Source organism: Camelus ferus, chromosome 16 (assembly GCF_009834535.1).
Source record: "Camelus ferus isolate YT-003-E chromosome 16, BCGSAC_Cfer_1.0, whole genome shotgun sequence".
NCBI classification, from domain to species: Eukaryota; Metazoa; Chordata; class Mammalia; order Artiodactyla; family Camelidae; genus Camelus; species Camelus ferus.
Genome location: NC_045711.1, coordinates 25,233,082 through 25,255,015, shown reverse-complemented (window position 1 = coordinate 25,255,015; position 21,934 = coordinate 25,233,082). Strand labels below are relative to the sequence as shown.

The following is a 21,934-nucleotide window of genomic DNA, read 5'->3' as shown; positions in this document are numbered from 1 at the left end:
CTGCGATTCAGATCTTTACTTGCTGGGGTTCAGTGGGGTTAATTATTGTTGTGGTTGGTGTAGGGTGGGAAGGAGCCCTGCCCTGTCCCCAGGACCTGGAGGGGGATCCTGAGAGTCAGGGATGGGTTTGGAGACCTGGAGGGTTGGTATGGGAGGCTGGGGGGCACAGGGTGGATTAGAAAGGCACCTCCTGCCAGCAAGGTAGCCATTTCTACACTTGAAGCCCAGGTGACTGAGTCTTTAACCCTTTTTTGTCTTCCACCCATTCATGCCACCCGCCAAGTCATCAAAGCCCGGTGAGGCTCAGCTCCGGGAGGCAAGTGGCATTATTCACAGGGGTGGGGCTGAGTGAGCTAGGGGAGAAGTGGCCTGGCCTCTGGCTCAGATCTTGGTCAGCTGAGAGTGGGACTAGCACCCCAAGCTCCCCTGGCTCCAGCAGCACAGGGCCACACGGACGGGGTCTCTCAGCATCAGCCTCGCATCCAAGGACCTTTTCTCAGCTGGCCACAGCTCCTTGCAGCCTCCACCCCACCTTCCAGGCTGCTACCCATTCTGCAGGGACAAAGCCAGGTTGGTGATGGCCCAGAGGCAGGTCAGGGAGTGAGAGGGGTGAAGGAAAAGGGGCTGACCTTGACCTTGTGGGGACACTACTGAAGCTTCAAGGGCCATTAGTCTGTCCCCACCTTACAGGAAACAGAGGCCCAGGCTACCTGTCCAAGTTCCTCAGCAACTTAGGTCCTTGAAAACCCAAAGCTGGAGATCCTAGCAACCCAGACTCCTGCCTTGTGCGATTTTTCCAAGGGTCACCTGGACCCTCCCCCTGCGTCAGTTCAACACCACAGTCCAGTGTGTGTGAGTGACTCTGAGGTATGCAGTAGCCCCAAGGTTGTGAGTTGGGCCTGGGGATGGGGGGCCAGTGCCAGGGCTGGAAGGGGAGTGAGGGCTGTGGTGCTTGCACGGTGTGGAGGCAGCTGAGAACAGTGTCTGGAGCGGGGCTCTGAACACAGACACACTCAGGTTCCAGTCCTTGCTGTGTGACCTTAGGTAAGTCACTTGGCTTCTCTGAGCCTCAGTTTTCTGAGAGGGTGATTGGGAGTGGATGAGGGTGATGCTATGTACTTTACCAGGTATGTAATAAAAGGGAAAATGCTCACAGTAGATACATGATCACTAATACCATTCCTTGCACTATTATAATTATCACATTATTGTTATATTGGCTATTGGTATGATTTGAATCTCACATATATTGGTATCGGTAATGATGCTAATAAATCGTTTCCATTTCCAGTGAGAAAAGGGCCTGACTATGCTCAGTCCTATTTCCCTCTCCTCCTTTCCCATGTTTTCTGTGTGTGCATCTGTGTAGAGGGCTGGGGTTCGGGAGCATGTTGATTCCTCCCACTTCTGCTCTGCAATACCAAACAGGCTGCACAGAAGTTGTGCTGAGCATGGGAAGGGGAGTTTGGGGACAATCCAGCATGTCAGTTCTCTCTGCCACCAGCTCAGGGATGCCCAGGCCTGGCTGATGCTCATGGAGCCCCCCCAGTCCCCACATTCCTGTCCGCCAGGCCCTGGGCTGCTCCTCCACCTCCTGGCTGTCAAGGCCAGTGCTTTATGTAGTTTATCCCCACAACTGGCCTATGCCATGGGGTATAATTATCCCCACTTACAGATGAAAACATCGAGGCTTGGAATCACATTTAGCCTCCCCAGCAAATGTCAGAGCCATGAGTCCAACCTGGGACTGCGGCCCAGGGGAAGGGCCCACCAGGTCGCTCGGTACCCTGGCTGCCCAACAAGGTAGATTTGTTTCTACCTCATTCCCCACCTTCTGGACCAGTGGTCCTTCTCCCCCTACTGCCCACACCCGCCCCTGGGGCTCTGACCCCCAACAAGGCAGCCCCCGAGAGGGAGGCTGGAGGAAGCTTTTCTGGAACCCTCGGTTCAGGGTGAGGGATGAGGCCAGAGAAAGTGGATGCCCAGAGCTCCCACCTTCTGTCTGAAGAAGCTGGGCCCTAAAAATAGATAAAGTGGGAGGAGGAGTCTAAAATAGGCTCCAGACAAAGTGGTGGGGCCCTCCGTGTGTGTGTGTGTGTGCTCACACCCACACACGCACACATGTGTGCACATATATCTCCTCCGGGAAACTTGGAAGCCCTGGAGCAAAGACTAGGGAGCAAAACCACAGAGACACACAAGCACACTCAGGCTCACAGAAATATGCAAGCCTCGCGGGAAGCTCTGAGTCAGGATCCTCACCCGAATCACACACACACACATGTGCGCGCGCGCGCACGCGTGCACACACACGGGCACACAAGCACAGAACAGTCTGTGGTATAACTCAAGGCTGAACAGGAGGAGATGACAGGAATGGAGGAAGAGAAGGAAGCAGCGAGTCCCATCTGTCCCCCATCCCACCTCTCCAAGTCCTGCCAGCTGAGCTCCTGCTCTGACCTGGGGAGGCGGCTCAGGGAATGGGGTGTGGAGAGGCTGGGGCAGCTATGGAAAGAGCCAGGGTCTGGGCGCTGAATCCCACAGCCCTGACACTTCTGCACTCAGAGGCTTGGAGAAATGACTTAGCCTGCCTGAGCCCTGATCGCCTTACCTTGAGATGGGGCAGTGATACTGTTCTCACAGGTTTGCCATTCCTGGGATGTAGAAAGTGCAAGATATGTGTTCTGAAAAGGCAGCTGGCCATGTGCAGCAGTGCAAATAGACATCTTGGTTTATGCACTTGCTAGCAGGTCATCTGTCCCCCTGAACTTCAGTTGTTGCATCTCTGAAATGGGGCTTGTAAATAATGCCTTCCTGCCCTGGCCCAGCTCAGATGGCTGTTGTAAGACTTGAAGACACGATGCTCTGAGGGGTGGTTGGTTCTGTGGGATAGGGGGAGCCCCTGTGGGGCAGGTGCGTACATATCCGGAGCAGGGAGAGGGTCCCACTGCCCTCAGAACACTTGCCCTTGAAGACTCACCTAGGCCCGTGGAATAAAGAAGCCAGACTGAATGAAGCGAGCAACAGGGCCCGTGGGATTTGCAGCTTTATAAAAAGGCTTCCCAGGGCTCACCACACTGGCATGCCGCAAGGGCTTTTCTCTAAAGACCAGGCATTTGTAGCTCTGAATGGACTTGCCGGAAGTTTCCCCATCTCGGGCTCGAAACCCCAGAGGACTTAGTCATTCAGCTATAGAAATCTGGGGAGGGCTTGCTGCCCTCAACCTTCTCAATAGAAATGGGGCCATGAGAGGCAGTCGGTCCCGGGTCAGGCACGTGGGGAGTCAGGCTCTGTCACCTCTCCTACCAGCTGTGTGACTCAGATGGTGACCTAGTGTTCTGGAGTCTCAGTTTTCTCCTCTATCAAATGGGTTTAAGAAGCCCCTGTCTTTAATAAATGAGGCTGTTGTGAGGTTGCACTGAAATCACAGATGTAAAGGGCTGACAAACAGCAGGCGCTCAATAAATGCCTTGCATCATGAAGAGACACAGCCAAGCAGGAGCCAGGCTGCTTAGGTTTGAGACAATCTGGTTACAGACACGAGGTTTCCCGCAACCCGCCTCCTCAGGTTCAGTAATTTGCTAAAGCCGCTCCCAGAGCTCAGAAAGCACTTTACTTACATTTACCGTTTTTTTTTTTTTATAATGCATATTGTAAAGGACATGCGTGAAACGCCAGGTGAAGAGACACATAGGGTCCAGGAGGGGCCTAAGGGCAGGAGCTTCTGTGCCGGACTCCCCATAGTTTAGGGATTTTTATGGAGGCTTCATTATGTCGGCATGATAAATTATTAACTCAATCTCCAGCCCCTCTCCCTTCCCTCCAAAGGATGAGGGTGAGGCTGTAAGTCCCAAGCTTCTAATCATGGTTTGGTCTTTCTGGTGACCAGCTCCCATCCTGAAGCCATCCAGGAGCCCACCAAGAGTCACCTCATTACAGCAAAAGATGCTCCTGTCACCCAGGAGATTCCAAGGGACTTAGGGGCTCTGTGGCAGGAACCAGGAGCAGAGACTAGTTACATAGTTCTTATTATGTCACAGACACCACGAGACATTGAGACCTAGAGTGATGAGACAACAGAAAGGTGAGGAGAGATGATGAGACCAGGAGTCCCAGTGTCACAGGGAGAAACGGGACAGAGAGACCAAGAGACAAGAAGACAGAAAGGAGACGTAGAATTCTCTGGTTGGGAGGAAATGCTTCTGCAGGCTTGCTCCCCCATCTCTGGATGGGGACACAAAGGCTAGAGACACAAAGCTTTTACCCTCCCAAACAGCCCCTCAGTATCCTGTCCAGTGACCCCATGACCCAACCTGCCCTCTCTCAGCCCAGCCCCTCTACCCATCCTGGACAGGTGAGTTCTATGGTTGGCCCACCGTTGGCTGACTGTTCCTTAACCACGGGGTTGGATTATCAACGCCCCCTGCTGGTCAGATGAGGATGCGCCCAGGGCCCTCTCCAGGAGCGAGTGTGATGGATGGGGCTGGAGCTTACTCTCATATAGGCGTCAGAAAAGCAGGACCGCTCCCTGGGACTGCCTAGGACGCACCTACGCGGCAGCTGGGGCCACAAATGCAAAGAGTGCCCCGTAGGCCTGTTTCAGACCACCGGTAACTGCGATCATTATTACTGATGTGCACTAAATATCGGGCAGTGTGTTAAGTGCTTTACATTCATTATCATTTCACCCTCCTAATGACCTGTGGGGTTAACACTTACATTATAATACCTATTTTATAGATGAGGAAACCGACTCAGAGAGGCTGGGTAACTTACCCCAGGCAACACAGCTAGAAGGGGGCAGAACCAGCTTTGCTGCCCAGGTTTGGCTGTCTCCTGAGTACTGCCACCTCCCGTACACCCCAGGCTTGTCTCAGAGAAGGTGACACAGGCACCTGCTGGGAGGACAGGGGTATGACTGGTCTAATAAGAAGACAGGAGGCAGCTGGCACCTTGGGATGCATCAGGAGACCTAATGCTTCTTTATCCACTTGGCTGCTCAGTGGTCTTTGGCCAGCCCCTTGCCTCTGGCCTCAGTTATTTCATCTGCAAAATGAGAAGGTTGTGCCACACACCCGGAGGCCCTTCCTGACGCTGATTCATTCTACCACCTCCACCTCCTCAAATCAGTAATCCAGTCTATTGACGTAACTTCACAGCAGTCTAAATAAGGCTTCTTAACCTGAGGTCCCTGGACTTCTGCCGGCTCCACGAGCTGCCTAGAATTACAAGGAAAACTGTGTGAGTGTATGTGCGCTCAGTGTGCGTTTTCCCAAGGAAGGTGTCCGTGTTGGCACCAGATTCTACTCCCCCAAAGCTAAGAACCACTGATTATTCTAGCTTTTTAGAATTTCCCTAACCTCGATCTAAATGTTTAGGGGAATGAGTTGAGGAAGTTGAGGAATGAGTCGAGGAAGTTGAGCCCATACCCTGTAAAATTCTTCCCTTCACTATGTTTAAAGTCCCTTCAGGCTTCCTGCACCCTCCAGCTACATTGACCCGTGAAGACCCCCGGGCCCACTGCTTCCGGTTAGTCTCTGCCTCCGCGCTGAAGCTCGGATCTGTTCTCTGTGATGTCTTTGCGAGTCCTCAACCCCATGTCCTTCTCTCCACCGACCGCACCAGGAGGCGGGTCCTTCGTGAGGTAGGTCGGCAGTAACCAGGACGGCCAGTAGGGGTCGCAGGGCGGAGGAACCCGTGGAGCATCGGCGGGCAGAATCTCGCGTTTATTGGCCCCTTTGGCAGCCTGGAGGTTGAGGAAAGCATGGCAGCACGAGGCCTGCGTCTAGGTCTGGACCTCCCCTCCGAAGGCACCAGGTTTTCCATCTGTAAAGGGGAGGGAGGTGGTCTAGAATCGCAGGATGTTTGCTAGGCAGTCTTGCTGCGCTGATGTCCTGTGGACCTTTCTGACTGATAATGGAGGCGGGAAGCTGTCTTCAACTGCCCTTGGCAGAAGCTCTTGGCCCAACAGCCTTAGGGAATGAAATAAAATGACTCCAGGGCCCTTTCCCAGAACTGACTGAGAAAACAGAGCCCACTGTCCTGATGCTGAAGGGGAGACTTACCCCCCCCCCCCGGCCAAAGAGAAAGGAGGGCTCTACACAGGGCTGCCCCAAGGGCTGCCTGGGGTGGTGAGGGAAATGGTGACCCCAGTGGGGGCCTCCCAGGGGTGAGCTGGGGCCTTGCGGTCAGGGCTCATGGGACCTAGGTGATAGACAGCAGCCTCTTAGTGTACAGCTTCTGCCCATGTCTGGAGAAGCCCAGGCATACGGCTGGTAAGGCAGAAGGTGTTATCCTGCCCTTAGCAGCTGCAGGGAACAGAGCTGGAGCCTGGACCATCCTCCTCATGCAGCTGCTGGGGGCTCTCCTGTCCCAGTTCTTCTGAGCCCTCCCTCCCCATCAGCTCTAAATTCTGGGCCCAGAGAGAGCAGGGATGAGGGAAGGCCCTACAGAGATGTACGGCAGAGGGGTGGGGGGCATGCCCAATCATCTATCCCAGGACCCCCTCCAAGGAAGAGGACCAAGTCCTCATAGGTACAAAAAGACCCTCTCCCTCTCCCGCCTCCACCCACCTGCTCCCTTCATCCCACCCATCTCCCACCCCCAAATAATTAAAACAAGACACATGCATGACAGGGATAGAGTGTTCTCTAGAAAAATTATAATAAGCCTGCCAAAGGGATGCTTTGCACAGTGGTGGGAATCAGGGAGCCTGCCCCACCCCAGCACTGAGAGAACCAGGAGGGGCTGAGGCAGTATATGGACAGAGAACAGGAGGGAAAGGGCAGCACCTGGGGCTCCGGGAAAGTCGAGTCGGCACTTGGGGTGGCCCCAGGCCTAGGCCCAGAGAATGGGGAGAGGGACTGGGGTGGGCTCAGGGTGCCAGTGGCAGGCAGCCAAGCCTTCAGTGTAGGAAGAGGGACCACCTCTGTCCTTCTTTGGGGGTTCTCTTTCCCCTGCCCCAGCCAAGGAGGGGTCCATGAAGGAGCTGGGGTCTGTGGCAATACTCCCAGTGGGAGCTGCTTCCCATGCTGAAGGTCATGGACAGGGGGACCCCTGGTGACAGAGGAGGAAGGGCACATCTGCAGGGGGATGTATATGTGCACACACGTGTGTGGGCTCCTGAGTGATCTCCCACATCTGTGACCTTGGTCTGAGGACCACCTGAGGCTGGCCTTTCCCGTGGTCTCACCAGCATCACAGAGCAGGAACCCATGCTGAGCTCTCTCTTACCCACTATCCATACAGAACCAGGCAGCTTCCAGACCTCGAGTGAAAATCCACCAACCCATCTCCTAACACAGAGCCCTGGGGACAATCAGCAATTTAGATTGTCCACATCACAGGACTCGCCCACACTAGGCTGGACACCCAGCCACAACCAGTGTCTTCCTATCCTGGGCCTGGGAGACTGTGAGCCAGTTGGGAGATGCCTTTCCCCTGCCCAGAGCATGCCTGCCAGGCCTTGGGGCCATAATACTGCAGCCGATGCCCTAGCACCTTGCATCTATTGCCCTGACCCTCTGGGATCCTGGGGGAGGGAAGAGCCAGGCCCCACAACTGAGGAGAGAGTGGAGATGGACAGGGTGGGAAGGGTGGAGTCAAGCTAAGCCCTGCCCCGGGATAAATTGGAAGGGGGCCAGTCACCCCTACCCACCCCAGCCTGGCACTCCAGCTCCCTAGCACAGCCAGTGGGAGGAGGAGGCTGGCTGTGCTCAGGGCAGGCGTGGGGACTAAAGCTAAGGTGTTTGGCTGAAGAGTCTAGCTGGGACCCTCCTCTTCCGGGTGTATGGGGAGGCAGCCCAAACTCTTCCCTTCACAAAAATGTAGGAGATGAATGAGTCTCCAGCCTGAGTGTGACAACAGGACCCTTGGAGGAGGGGTGGGAAGAGACAATGGCCCTGGGGATGGGCTATGCCTACCCCCAACCCCCCCTTCCACTGGGGCTGGTCTTCCTTTAGGGCCACTCAGATCAGGTGGCTTAGGGGCTCCAGGGCCCCTTAGAATTGATGTTCTGGGTCTCTCTCTTGGCCTTCTGGTGCCTCCAGCCATACCCTCTGCTGCAGAGTGTGGACAGGCTTTCAAGGAAGATGACCCACATGGTCTTTGCTGCTGGGGAGGGGCCGGGGAGCTGCAAGGCTGGCAACTGTGAGGACCTTGTGGCCCCACCATGAGTTGTGGCAACTTGCAATTCATTTTGGTCTGGGGAGAGGAACTCTCTGTTATCTGTGGAGAAAGAGACAGAAACAGACCTCAGATAAGGGCCTTTGGAGACATCATTTTAAGCCAAGAACAGCAATTTTGATCACTTACCCTCTCTGAGCAGAGTGATAGTCAGGGATGGGGCTAATGGCCTAGGGGTCCCCTCCTCATCCTCCAAACTCTAGACCAGACTTCCCCCCACATCCACCCCTGTCCAGCTGTGCAGGGTAAAGGCCATAGATATCAAAAGGGGACAGCAGGGTTTGTTGGACATGTGGGATGCCATGATGGAGGGGCAGGCCAGGGATGAGCCAACAGTACCACCAGTGTGACAGCAGCCTCAAGCTCCCCTTGATGGCATTTTGAATGTGACATTTCTGCCCTCAAGGCTGCTGTTGGCCCTGTTGAGAGCATTTGCTCATGCTCTTGGGTACAGGGTTCAGCGACCAGCAGGTAAAATATCTACCTTGAGGGCTGGGGCATTTGGGGAGACGACTGGCTGCCACACTCTCCATTCCATGGCAGTTACCTTGTCCCCAGGCTCTAGAGCCACACAGACCAGAGATCAAGTCCAGCTCTGCACTGAGCAGCAGCAGGACCCTGAGTGAGATACTCTGACCTCTGAACCGCCACTTGCTCACCTGTAAAATGGGGATGCTATAGCCCCACACATGATAGTTGAATAAATGAGAGGACTCGTGCAAGTGCATCTCCCGTACCCGGGAGATAGGAGGGCTCAAATCATCCTGGCTGTGATTACTATGACTACTGCATCTCATCCATATAAAGATGCATTTTGACATCCCCAAAATCGAGGCGCATTCTACATTGGTGGTGTAAATTGGCAGCTTCTTTTTCCAAAGTGGGGGTAAATAAGTGGGGCTTCTTGTAACTGATGGCGACTTAAATTTATCCCACTCCCACTCCCACTCCCACTCCCGAAAAGGCAGATCCACCCCCACCCCAGGGCCTTATAACCCCTATCTTCCTGTATCATCGAGGCTCTGGGCACTCACAGCTCTGTGTCCTCCAGGGCCGGGGGGCGCTCCAGCGCCTGCCTCCGCCTCCGCACGGCCCCCATTATCTTCTTGCGGGGCCCCAGGGGGACGCTGATGCTGCGGAGGTCGAGGTCGGAGCACAGCATGAGCGCCTCGAGGTCCAGCTTCTCCTGCCGCAGGAGAGAGGTGAAGTCCTCCATGTGCAGGGAGGCCAGGAAGGTCTCCAGCGGGCTCGTCTCGGGCTCCAGGTCCTCATCCAAGCCCAAGTCCAGCTCGTCCCAGGGCAGCTCCTCCCCGCAGCTGCGGTCCTGCAGGCTGTTGGCACTGCCCAGGCTGTCGTCGTCCAGGCTGGGGGAGCTCTGCAGCCGAGCCCGCAGCGTGCCCGCGCCGTCCAGCGCCGCGTCCTCGCGGCCCAGCCCGTGCAGCCCGCTGCTCAGGTAGTTCCTGCGGAACACCATGGTGCCCAGGCCGGGGCGGGTAAACAGGGAGTCGTGGCCTGAGTCGGTGCTGACCTCCGAGTGCGCAGGCTCGGCCGCCAGCGTGGCACGGGAGACGCTGTCCTCGTCCGAGAGGAACATGTCCCGGAGCGGGGCGCGGCCCCACTCCTTGGGGTTGGCGTAGGTGCCCTGGCGCACGAACATCACGTCGCTGCCCAGCTGCAGGCCCGAGAGCGAGCGCACGCTCTTGCGGCCGTCCTCGGAGACCTTGAAGGTGCCATCGCCGCCTTGCTTGCGCCGCTCCAGCTTCCGCTGGATCCTGGTCTTGCCCTTGGCGGTGCCGTGCAGCGTGGCCTGCGAGTAGGGCAGGTGGCTGCCCAGCGCCAGGTGCTGCAGCCGGCCGCTCAGGGTGCTGGACGTGAGGCTGGAGAAGCTGAGCGTGTCCGAGCGCTCGGCCAGCTCGCGCCGGTAGCGCCGCTCCATGCGCTCGTGGTGCTTGCGCTGCATCTTGGCGCACTCGCGGATGCGCCGCTCCGCCTCGCGGAAGGCCTTGTCCTTCAGCTTGCCCACCAGCTTGGGGTTGAGGCTGCTCTGCTTGGCCGCGATGGAGTCCAGGTAGCGCACGCACTCCATGTGGCCCTTCATGGCGGCCATGTCCAGCGGCGTGTGGTAGTCGTTGTCCAGGCACCAGATGTTGGCGCCGAAGGACACCAGGAAGGAGAGGCAGTGCAGGTGGCCATTGGAGGCTGCCAGGTGCAGGGGTGTGTTGCCCCAGATGTCACACTTGTCCGGGTCACCCCTGCAGGGAGGACACGCGGAGAGGCGTGAGGAGCCGTCGCAAGCTCAGGCAGGCAGTCGGCACTGGCTGCAGGTGTGGGGAGCCCCCAGCCTGGCTGAGCTTCCCCACCGGCACACGAGAGGGACTCGATGGTCCCTCCTCTGACTGCAGGAGACACGCAGCCCTGGGCCACCCGTCCCCACTAGAGCGAGCCCAGGGTTAAAAATGGCCCCAGGCGCGCAAGGGGTGGGGCGACGGAGAAGGCGGGGCCTGGGCGGGGCCTTCCCCTAGAGAACTGAGGGCTGGGAATCTCAGGGGATAAATATTTGATGCCCGGAGAGAAAGGAGTGAATTATTCATGGGGCCCAGCGGGGAGCTGGCCCAGAGAGGTGGTGGGCCAGGGCCGAGTGTGGGTCTCTAGGCAGGCGTGGCGGCGAGTGTGGCTGCCAGTGCAGGAGTGAACGGAAAAGAGGAGGAGAGGGTGGTGTGTCCTGGGCCTGAGCCCTGAGTGAATGAGTGTGTGAAGGTGTGTGCCTGCCTGTCGGCGGGCACGGCCACGTCGGCAGGGAGCAGGGCCAGGCCTAGCAAGGCCGCGTGTGAGAGCAGGTGTCGGGTCTTGGCCTGGGCCAGGAGGGGAGCGTGGGAGCAGCCAGGAATGGAGGGAGGGGGAGGGCAGTCGGAACCTGGGCCCAGCTGCCCTCCCTACCTCGGACTGCCCCATCTTTGGGAGCCCTGTGAGGCAGGCTGGTTTGGGCCTGGCCAGGGGTCCCATGCAGCCCCCTCCAACACCCTCCACATCAGACTGTGCTCGCCTTGGACACGTTCCTGCTGGCTCCTCCAAGCTCGCCCCTCCCTCAGGGGCCTAGCTCAGCCTCTGCCCCACGCTAATGAGGAGGCTGCCCCGCAGGACTAGAGGAAGAATCACTTCTTTGTCTCAACAGCTCCCCCCACAACCCCTTCCTCACTTCCCTTACTGGTCTCCAAGTCCTGTGGGACAATGTGGGATGCTCGGCATCTGGCCCACAGCCCACAAAACACCTACTGGTGCTCTCTGTAGGAGTTGGGGTGTTTGGTGCACCAAGGGGCCCCCCTTTCCCCCTCCTCCTATGAATCTCTCTGAGCAGGGAGCAGGATGGCAGGATCACTGTGTGCCCTCCTGGCTTAAACAGGGGCCAGTCTCAGCCTCTCGGAACGTGGCTCAGCTTCCTGGGCTTAGGGATGTTCCCATCTACTGCTGGGCCCGAGGAGCAGCCGGGGAAGGAGGGCAAGGAGGGTTCCCCACCCACCACATGCTCAAACCACAGGCCAGTGCATGGCACCAGGGCCAGCTGGGACCCTTCCCCTCCACCATGATTTCCCAGGGTCTGAGATAATCATATTAACCCTCCTGGGGCATCTCTTAAACTCTTTTTCCCTGTCCGGGCCACCCTTATGTCCAGTTCAACCTGACTTCTTTTTATAAAACTGCTGGGGCTGGCAGAGTTGTCCACAGCATCATTCAGCCCTAGGGAGCCCACGTCAGTGGCCCTGGACACCGCATTCCTCAACTGCTACCTCCAAATCCCTTCCCAGGCCCTGACACCTGGATTCAATGCCCACTCCTCCCCACAGATGACTCCAAAGGGAGAGGGAGGGAGTGTGTTGTGGGAGAGGAGCACGGAGGGAGTTATGGGGTGGCTGAACCCAGTGACATTTGGTACAGTGGACAGTGCTCATAAATCCTAGGAATGTGGAGGGAGAGAGCTGTGTGAGACCAGCTAGTGGCGAGGTGTGGGCACTGGCCGGGGGAGCCCTTGGACTGGGGGGTTAGTCAGTGAAGAGCCTCTCCTTTCCCAGCCCCCCTTCTGGCCCCTCTGAGGCTTCTGCTCCTCCTCCCCCCTTCTCACTGTTCCCTTGCTCTTGCTTCCAGATGCCACCCACCCAGGAGGAGATCCCTCCCACCTTCCCCTTACTCTCCAACCCCTCCCACAATAGTGGACCCCCAAGTCCCAGTCCCTTCCCTCCCTGGCCCCACATCCAGGTCACAAGTGTCACACAAGCCTCAGCTTGTTTCCCCCTCCCACGACTGTCAATCTCCAAAGTTCCACCTCAGGGTCCGTCTTAGGGAAAGGGGTGGCTCAGATGAGGCGGGAAGATGCCATGGAGTGGGAAGGATGGTGAGGGTAGGTCTTCAGGGGCTCCCAGATGCCCCAGGACAGGAGATACTCACCCGCGACTCACGATGAGGCGCAGCGACTCCAGGTTGCCGTGATAGGCAGCCCAGAGGGTGGGGGTCATGCCGTCCTCGTCGGGAGCGTTCAGCTCCTTCCTGGTGGCCTCCTTGAGGAGTTCCAGATAGCCATCCCGAGCCGCCCGGTGGTACTGGTCGTTCATGGCGCCTGACTCGGACGGGGCGCGCAAGGGACACGGGGAAATGCCCTCCGCGGGGGAGGGCAGCGGGGTTAGAGCTGAGGCATGGGGTTGGGGGAGGGGGCCGGGCCGGGGCCGGGGTCGGGGCCGCTAGCCACCACCGCCGCAGACAGAAGATGCGGAGCGCCCCGGCCGCCGCTACTCGGACATCTGAGCCGCTCGCCCGGCGGGGAAGAGGCGGGGGGAGGATCTCCTGCGGCCCAGAGGGCCGCCCCGGGCTGCCCCTGGGTCCTAAACACCCTGCTCCCGACCGCACGGGGTGACCCAGCTCCCGAACACACCGGGCCTATCTCTCTCCAAAAGTGCCCACCCCAGCGTCCCGCCCCGTGGGGACAGTTGGGGATAGTAGGCGGTCTCTCCTAACTAGAGCTCCGGCTCTGAGAACCCGACGTCTCCACCAGTTAAAGGAACGGGCCAAGGGCGGCAGAGGGGTGTCTGAGGGCAGTCCTGACCCATGGGACAGTGGGCGTAAGAGGGTTACGAGGACCGACGGTCAGACTGTCAGGGAGCAAGACTCGGCTGTCTTGGCCGCCACCAGCTTGCTCAGAGGTCGCCCGGCGCGCTCCAGCAGGGGGCGCTGGAAGACTGGGCGCCGACTCCGTGCGCCGCCGGAGAACTTCGTCCAAAAGCCGGACTTAGCCTCATCCAGCGGAGCAAGGACGCAGAGGTAGGGATAGCGGAAGAGGAAACTTCTACCACTGTTGAGGGTGTCGGGGAAAGAGGCACCAGGGTCCCGATCTTGGTCCAGCGACAGGGGAGCACGAAAGTACCGGGCGCGCCGGGGCTGGAAAGGCGTCGGGGTGCCTGAGGGCCCGTGGGCTTGTGTTGAGCCTCAGTTCTCAGGGCGTCGGCATCGCGGGGCGCCAGGGCGCGGTGGGCGCCGGGGGCGGTGTGCCCTCTGGGTGCCGCAGTGCGGGGCCGCGCCCGAGCCTGGCTGCGCCGAGGTGACAGGGCGGCGGGGGAGGGGGCGCCTCTTAATGGGTAAATATAAATCTCACCTTATCTGGCTACCGCACGCTCTTCCCTAAATTCAGCTCGGAAAAAAGATGGATCATGTGAGTGGGACTGAGAGGTTTATGGAGCTGAGTTCCCGCGGCTGTAAATCACCTTGCCCTCCCTGGTATAAAGCGCCTGTCCAGCCCGGCCTGAGAGAGAGGAGACACTTGCCGCCCCCTGCCCCCCAGCTCTGCGCGGGCTCCTGGCCCACCCGGCAGACGGATTTGGTGAGTGGGACCTTGGACAGGGTCCGATGGGGCTGCAATCGCTTCTCCTTTCCTCCCGTCGAGCGCGAGACCTGCACGGTAGGCTTTCCTCTTTCCCTTCCCCAGCGCTTCCTCCACCACCTGCAGCCCCTACCTGACGGGTGAGGAGCTCCTCGGTCCCCAAATCTAGGGATAAGATGGAGGAAGGAGAGCCCTGGGGGGGGGCTCACCTGGGCTCCTGTCCGCTGTTCTCCCACAGTGACCCCTCCAATCTCCAGTCACCCCTGCCATGTCCGAGGAGCTGGCCACGGGCCCCAAGGAGAGCCCGCCGGCGCCGCGGGCAGGCCCCCGCGAGGTGTGGAAGAAGGGCGGCCGCCTGCTGTCGGTGCTGCTGGCCGTGAACGTGCTCCTCCTCGCCTGCACGCTTATCAGCGGCGGCGCCTTCAACAAGGTGGCGGTGTACGACACCGACGTGTTCGCGCTGCTCACCACCATGATGCTGCTGGCTGTGCTCTGGATTCTCTTCTACCTCCTTCGCACCGTGCGCTGCCCAGGCGCCGTCCCCTACCGGGACGCGCACGCCGGCCCCATCTGGCTCCGAGGTGCCAGGGGAGGTGGGATCGGAAGTGGGGTGGGCTCGGCGCGGAGCTGGAGGCTGGGACTCTCAGAGGAACTATGGGGTGCTCTTCGACGTAGACCAGTGAGATGTTCCCCTAGGGAAGACTAGATGTGTCTGAGGGTGAGGTGGGCAGCTGTTGAGAGAGAAGAGAAAGAGTCCTGCAAGAGGGATGAGTGGAACTTCTTTGCCCTGTCTAAAGACTGAAAGAGGGGGTCACGGGAGAGACTCTGATGGAGAGCAAAAAGATGATAGATGCAATGAAAAGAGCCTATCCAGGCTAAGCTTATCTATGCAGCCCCAAAGAGATGGGGGCTCAATTGGACATCCATGCATCCACTGACTCAGTCTTACACCTATCCTTCCATCCATCCATCCACCCATCCAACCATCCTTGCACCTACCCCATTCATCCATCCATCCACCCAACTATACAACTACTTAGCCATCCATCCTCAAATCTATCAGCCTTCTCTTCTGTCTCCCTGACCACCACCCCCATCCCATTCCCAGGTGGGCTGGTGCTGTTTGGGATCTGCACTCTCGTCATGGACGTCTTCAAGACCGGCTACTACTCCAGTTTCTTTGAGTGCCAGTCAGCCATCAAGATCCTGCATCCTCTCACCCAGGCTGTGTTTGTCATTGTCCAGGTGGGTGGGAGGAGTGAAAAGGAGCCAACACCTGGCCTGAAGTCAGGAGACCCAAGCTCCACTCCTCTTCTACGCTGAGCAATCAGTTAAGGTGGGGATAGGATTGTAGTGCAGATCATATGAGTTCATAAATCATGAAGCACTTGGTAATGTGAGTGCCTACTTATGGGCCCCGCAATTTCATTTCAACCTAAGCAGTTAACACCTAGGAGGTGTCACTTGTGGCAGCTGCTGGGTCTCCTAGAACCTGCCCTGCCCTTTGTGGGTGCCCATAGAAGGCATCGATCTCAGCTCAGGGTCTGCTGTGGGCATGGCCAGTTTGACCTCAGTCTCATCCCCTATATTCTGTATTTGTTCAGGAAATAGGGCATCCGATACGTGGGATTTTTCAAACAAGTTCAAGTTTTTATTTGTTGCATAAGTAACACTTGAAAAGATCTTCTGATTGACCTGAGGCAGGACTAGTCCTACATGGGACCAGAACAGACCCCAGCCCTGTATCATAATCAGAATGACCAAGTGTGTGGTTCCCTCTGCTGAAACATCACCCCTGCTGCCCAAGTCTCCACAATTTTTAACACATTTATGACTCTGGCATTTATATTGTTTTAATTTTACATTTTATGAGTTTGAAGAATATTTAGGCAAAACAGAAATACAGATACCCCACCACAATCAATATCACAGCAAGGATTTGTGGGCAGCCAGTGAGAGCCATTACTTGCAGGGCAGCCAAGGATGAGGATGGGGCAGGGGATGCTGCCAAAAAGAAGTGAGAAGCTTCCCAGATTCTTTCTACTTTGAACAAGACCTAGCCTGAGGCCTGCTCCCAGGAATAAGTAAATAGGCAGTCAAAACTCCTCCTCCTCTACCCTGCCAAGAAACAGAAAACAAACCGCATGCCAGAGAGCTTACAGGTGACATTTTTGCAGATTTTTAAAGAACAGAGAACTATTTGATACAAATTGATTCAGAGAATAGAAAGAGAGCTCGTGTCTCATTCAGTAAGGATGCAATGAACTTGATCACTTAGTACCGGGGCTCATGAGGTGGACAGGACATAGTGGTCGGCGTGGACCTGGGCGCTCCCAGGTTGATCCTGTCTGCAGAGGAAATGACCCCACCACTCTCTCTCAACACAGACTTACTTTCTCTGGGTCTCCGCCAAAGATTGTATTCACACCCACCTGGATCTGACAAGGTGAGTGCCTACTTCATGTCCGTGGTTCAATGTCCATGCACAGGGCCAGGCTCACTTGGCATGAGATGAACGTTTCCCAACCTGGGCCATAGGTCCTCTTTCTGCCCCCAGGTGGAGTTTCAGCCAGGCTCCCTGACTTGGTCAGCCTGATTTCTACGACCCTGTGCTCTGTGTGTGTGCAAGCATGTGCACACTTGGCACACCTGGTGGGATGGTGTGTGTAGTGTACAAATGTCCTTTCCCCTAGTGAAGGGAGCAGCAGTGGCCTGAGTCTCTGGGTGTGCCCAGCCCTCTCTTGGCTGGCATCCCAGCCAGGCTAAGTCTACCTTCCAAACTCAGCTACCCTGTTCACACAGGGGCCTGATGGCTTGCTTGCTTGTCAGCACCATCTCCCAGTACAGCATCCCCAACTCTCCACCTTGCCAGAAACCCAAGATGAGCCAAAGACTCTCCCTGGCCTCTTTGCTCTCCTTCCCCAAACAGATGTGGTCTCATGTTCACCCTCACCACCAACCTGGCTATCTGGATGGCAGCCGTGGTGGATGAATCCGTGCACCAGGCCCACTCCCACAGCAGTTCTCATGGCAACACCAGCTACACCCGCCTCACTCAGGACTGTGAGTGCCCACTTCAGATTAACCCTGGCCCTGTGGTGGCCAGACCTTGGGCTGGGTGCTTTGTGGACTTGTAGAGGGAAGCCAGGTGGAGGCCAGGAACCTCCTCTTGCTCCAGGCTACACCTCTGAAGAAGTTTAGATGTGGGTGGCCCAGGAGGAAGAATGGAGCTGCATCTTTTCATCTTGGATGATACAGCCTCGGACCCACTGTCCAGGTCTTCATCCCAGCAAAGAAGGGATTCATGCTCCAGGAAGAAAGCACGAGAGTGATCAGGCTGGAGAGAAGGGAAGGGAGACAGAGTGATTTGAGAATGGAATTATAGGATCAGATGGGAGTGCCTGGCAAGAAGGAGAAGGTAGAAATAATCACGATGACAATAGTGACAATTCACTGAGCCCTATGTGTCAGGTGCTGTGCTAAATGTCTTAAACACTATCTTCCTTAACCCTTGCAACCTCCCTATGAGATGGGTACTATTCACATTCCCTTTTTACAGATGCAGAAATTAAGGCATAGAGAGATTAAGTAGCTTGCCCAAGGTCACAGAACTTGAAATTGGGAGAACTAGTGTTGAGATCCATCTTTGCTTTGAACCAGTATGCTATCCTGAAGAATTGTACCCCCAGTCCTGGTCCTCTGGACTTCTTTAGGGCCACACCACCAGCTAAATTCAGACTAGATGACCAAGTCCATCTGGACCTCACCTGAAGACACACACACCCAGTATAGGAGGGTCCAGGAATGGAAAGCCTGCATCCAGACCTACAGAAGACCCCAGCCCAGCAAGACTGACAAAGAACCACCTAACGTGCTGGGGCTGCAGGGGTACAGAGAGGCACACTGGGAGTATTTTTCCGAGGGAATGGGACAGTGTGAAGCAGGCAATTCTGCAGTTCAGATTTTTTTTTTTCATTGCACATTGGCTATTGTTTACTGATGTGTCCCACAGTCTCTGGCACATACTAGGTGCTCAGTAAATCCTTGTGGTGTGAATGAACGTGCCAGGCCCTGTGCCGGCTGTGGGATATGGTGGTGGCAGATAGCAACCCTGCCCTTCCAAAGGTCACGGTCTAGGGGTGAGGTTCTTCGGGGTGGGTACCTCCGGAGGGTGGGAGGGCAGCTCTGTGCCCCTCTCTCCGCAGGGGAGCGTGCAGGCAGCGCCGCCGGAGGAGACTGCTCCTGCAACACGGCCGTCTGCCAGGTCTTCCAGCAGGGCTACTTCTACCTGTATCCCTTCAACATCGAGTACAGCCTCTTTGCCTCTACAATGCTCTACGTCATGTGGAAGAACGTGGGCAGGCTGCTGGCCTCCTCGACCCACGGCCACAGCCACACCCCATCCCCCATCAGCCTCTTCCGGGAGACCTTTTTTGTTGGTCCCATCCTGGGCCTGATACTCTTCGTGGTAGGGCTGGCCGTCTTCATCATCTACGAGGTCCAAGTAAGCGGGGAGACGGGCCGCACCCAGCAGGCCCTGGTCATCTACTACATCTTCAACATCGTCTGTCTGGGGCTCATGACCTTGGTCAGCCTGAGTGGCTCAGTCATCTACCGTTTTGACCGCCGAGCCATGGACCATCATAAGAACCCCACGCGCACCCTGGACGTGGCCCTGCTGATGGGTGCTGCCCTGGGCCAGTATGCCATCTCCTACTACTCTATCGTGGCCGTGGTGGTGGGCACACCCAGGGACCTGCTGGCAGGGCTCAACTTAGCCCATGCTCTGCTCATGATTGCGCAGCACATCTTCCAGAATGTGTTCATCATTGAGAGTCTCCACCGGGGACCCCCCGGGGATGAGACTCATGGCACTCCCCCCAGGGAGCCCTGCCAAGGTCTTACCTTTGCCAACCTGGATGCCCTCCACACCTTGCCTGCCTGCCCGCCCCCCGCCGAGCTGGTTGGCCCCAGCCCAGCAGGACCTCAGGAAGCAGTGAGCATCACCTCAGCCCCCAAGGACCACTGGAGAAGCAGGTGCTTGAAGGACATTTCTCTGTTTCTCCTGCTCTGCAACATCATCGTGAGTAACGCTGGAGATGGGGATGGGCTTGGGGGAAGACAAGGCTGAGGAAAGATGCTCTTTCAGGTTTGTTCGCTTGCCCGCCCCCCCCCCCCCCCGTCTTGCTCCGAGCCCATTTGAGAATCTGTATGGCTCTCTGGGAAAGGAGCAGACTCAGCGAAGGTCTGGTGCAGCCCCCGGGGCAAACAGCATCTCAGGGCACACAGAGAGAATGAAATCCCAGAGTTCTGGCATCTAGACAGCGAATGGAGCTGGAGAGAGCCCCAGAGAATGCTGACATGGGGGCTGGGCAGAGGTGAGAGGGAGCTGTGAAACTGATGTGGAGAGTAGGGGCCCTCACTCCCAGATGGGAGGTGTGACTGCTCCTGGGAACTTGTGACCAGGCTGCTTCTTAGAATAATTAGAGCAGCAACAGGAAGTGGCAGAGCCCAGCGTAAGTGTGAGTGGTCTGTTAGCCGAGTGCAGGCTGGCTGGGAATGGGAGCATCCCCAACCACCAACCCCGACCCAGTGACTCAGCCAAGCCCCTTCCTTTCTGAGAGAAACTCCTCTGGCTAACAGCAGACTTCACCCAATACAAACGGACCTCCTGTATGGGAACCCTCTTTGTGAAGGTGAACCCCAATAGAGAAATACTCCTCGTGTAGCTACAGCCCAACAGAGAAGAGCCCCAGTGCAGACATAATCCCCAGGAGGGAAATCTCTAACACAGAAACATATACCCATGAGAATGCACCCCACATAGAGCGCACACCGCAGTGAAGTTTCGCTCAGTGTAAAACAGTCCTTTTAGCTGTAACCTCTAATAGGAAAATACTCCTATTACAGAAACAGCCTAATTGTGGGTATATCCCAATATAGAACACATCTAAATGATTCCACCCCAGTGAGGTCTACATGAAATACGTGCCCTTAACTGAGGCGCATTCTTGGTGAAGTTCTCACTGTGAATATCCCTCCTACAGGGAACCTATAAAAAAAAGACTGATCACTAATCTCTGACCTACCAGTAGAAGCAGTAAGGCTCAAAACCTCCTTCCAGCTCCGGTGTGGCCCCCAGCCCTGGCCCCGCCCTCACCTTCTTCCAAGGTGGAGTCTACAGGCTGGGAGTCACCTGGGATGCGGCTTTTGCTCCAAGCATCTGAGCCTGGATCAACTCCAGCATCATCTCCAACTCCTTCATTTTATAGGACAAAAGCAGGCTCAGATCTGGGCTGTGATGTGCCCAAGGATGTGATACACTTGGGGTGGGGAGAGTGGGATTAGCCTAGAAGCCTTTGTTCTTTGCCTCTCACCCCATACCTGAACCATCTGAGCTCGAAGCCAGAGAGGAAGCAGAATTCCAGCTTCCACCTCCTCCCAGACCAGGGGAGGGGGCAGGGAGTGGGGGTGGAGCTGGAGAGAGGTCCCCACTCAGCAACACCCAGCCCTTGCTGTCCACCAAATCAGAGGGCTAGGACCCCCATCCTGTCATTGCCCCCCCCCCCCGCAGCACACCCAGCAAAGCCCGCAGAATGACTGAGTCCCAGCCAGGTCCTGACACTCCTCTCTCCCCACAGCTGTGGATCATGCCTGCCTTCGGGGCCCGCCCTCACTTCAGCAACACGGTGGAGGTGGACTTCTACGGCTACTCCCTCTGGGCAGCCATCGTCAACATCTGCCTGCCTTTCGGCATCTTCTACCGCATGCATGCTGTCTCCAGCCTGCTGGAGGTCTACGTGCTGTCCTGAAGCCCCAGCAGAGACACAGGGAGCAGGGCTCAGCTCATGTACCCACCCAGAGACCCCCAGGAATGAATCATACAACTACCCATTCTCTGCCGGCCCCAGAGTGGAATTTTCACCAAAATTATTTTTCCAGGATGAGTTTTTAAATCACAATCAGGACATGCACATCCACCCCAGAACGCTCCTGGAGCATGGGGTGACTAGAGGAGGAAGGCCTCTCTCCCTGCCTTGTTTCTAGGACCAGGCAAGATCTGGAAGTGTCCTAGACTCTGGCTCTACCCCAACCCCAGGCCTGTGGCCTGACCAGTGCTGCTGCCTAGAGCTGGAAACCAATAAACCTGCAGTTCCTTTCTCCCCTGTCCCCAACTTCTTGTCTCAGCAGCCACATCTGAGGTGATCGATCACATGATGGGATCTGGAGCCAGAGCTGGAAGGGGATCTGGAGCCAGACCTGGGAGGGCCCCTGGAGATTTCTGGGTCACAAGCTTTTCTGTGGGTGCACCAAGTCTGAGTTACAGACCCGTTATCAACTAGTACCTGAGTGGCTGGGAGATGCTGGGCTGAGTACCCAGCCCACCACCTTCCTCTTCCCTTTATCCTCATGTGACACAGACATTTTTTAATGTGTCCCATGACACATGAAAGGTTAGGAAGGACTGACTTAATCCAACTACCATTTTATAAAGAAGAAAACCAAGGCCCAGAGAAGTACAGTGACTTGCCCACAGTCACACAACAAAAGAGAGCCAGCACATTCTACCAAGAATAATAATTTTCAAATTTTTTTCAAGCTTCAGAGCTTTTTCTCCCTCAAATAAAACATTTCAGAATTGGAATATAGTTTCAGAATCAGGCTATTAGAATATAGTTTATAACAGGGCTGCTCTAGCTTCAGGTCTCACCCCACCCCCACCCCAGGCCTCCTCTTACCCTTCACCCCAACTCCCTAGGGTCCCTAAGGCCCCTCTCCAAAGTCCTCCAGCTTCTACTCTACAAAAGTTAGAGAGATGGGGCAACTGTGAAGCTGGGGAGATCCTGGTGGTCTTCCCAGTTCTTTGACCCTCTCTGGAAGCCCCTC

At 56.6% G+C, this 21,934-nt stretch overlaps 2 protein-coding genes across 8 annotated transcripts; one reads left to right on the top strand and one right to left on the bottom strand.

The window, feature by feature from the left end:
* Positions 1-395: 395 nt before the first annotated feature.
* Positions 396-21,195, top strand: OTOP2 (otopetrin 2). Of its 6 annotated transcripts, none has more exons than XM_032456876.1 (9): positions 396-570; positions 5,463-5,644; positions 13,859-14,047; positions 14,286-14,628; positions 15,156-15,292; positions 16,435-16,493; positions 16,977-17,110; positions 18,253-19,084; positions 20,689-21,195. In XM_032456876.1, exons 4-9 carry the CDS (start codon positions 14,316-14,318, stop codon positions 21,092-21,094), a joined length of 1,881 nt encoding a protein of 626 aa, XP_032312767.1. In that variant the 5' UTR covers positions 396-570; positions 5,463-5,644; positions 13,859-14,047; positions 14,286-14,315; the 3' UTR covers positions 21,095-21,195. The 6 variants fall into 6 exon arrangements, with proteins under 6 accessions (XP_032312767.1, XP_032312772.1, XP_032312770.1 ...); XM_032456881.1 differs by having other exon boundaries at positions 18,253-19,130; positions 20,689-20,995; XM_032456879.1 differs by lacking the exon at positions 396-570 and adding an exon at positions 631-867.
* USH1G (USH1 protein network component sans) lies at positions 6,641-12,972 on the bottom strand. Of its 2 annotated transcripts, XM_032456883.1 has the most exons (3): positions 12,625-12,861; positions 9,219-10,436; positions 6,641-8,226 (listed from the first exon to the last, which is right to left on the bottom strand). In XM_032456883.1, the coding sequence occupies exons 1-3, from the start codon at positions 12,786-12,788 to the stop codon at positions 8,223-8,225; spliced, it is 1,386 nt and encodes a 461-aa protein (XP_032312774.1). In that variant the 5' UTR covers positions 12,789-12,861; the 3' UTR covers positions 6,641-8,222. The 2 variants fall into 2 exon arrangements, with proteins under 2 accessions (XP_032312774.1, XP_006176552.1); XM_006176490.3 differs by lacking the exon at positions 6,641-8,226 and having other exon boundaries at positions 9,215-10,436; positions 12,625-12,972.
* Positions 21,196-21,934: the final 739 nt, after the last annotated feature.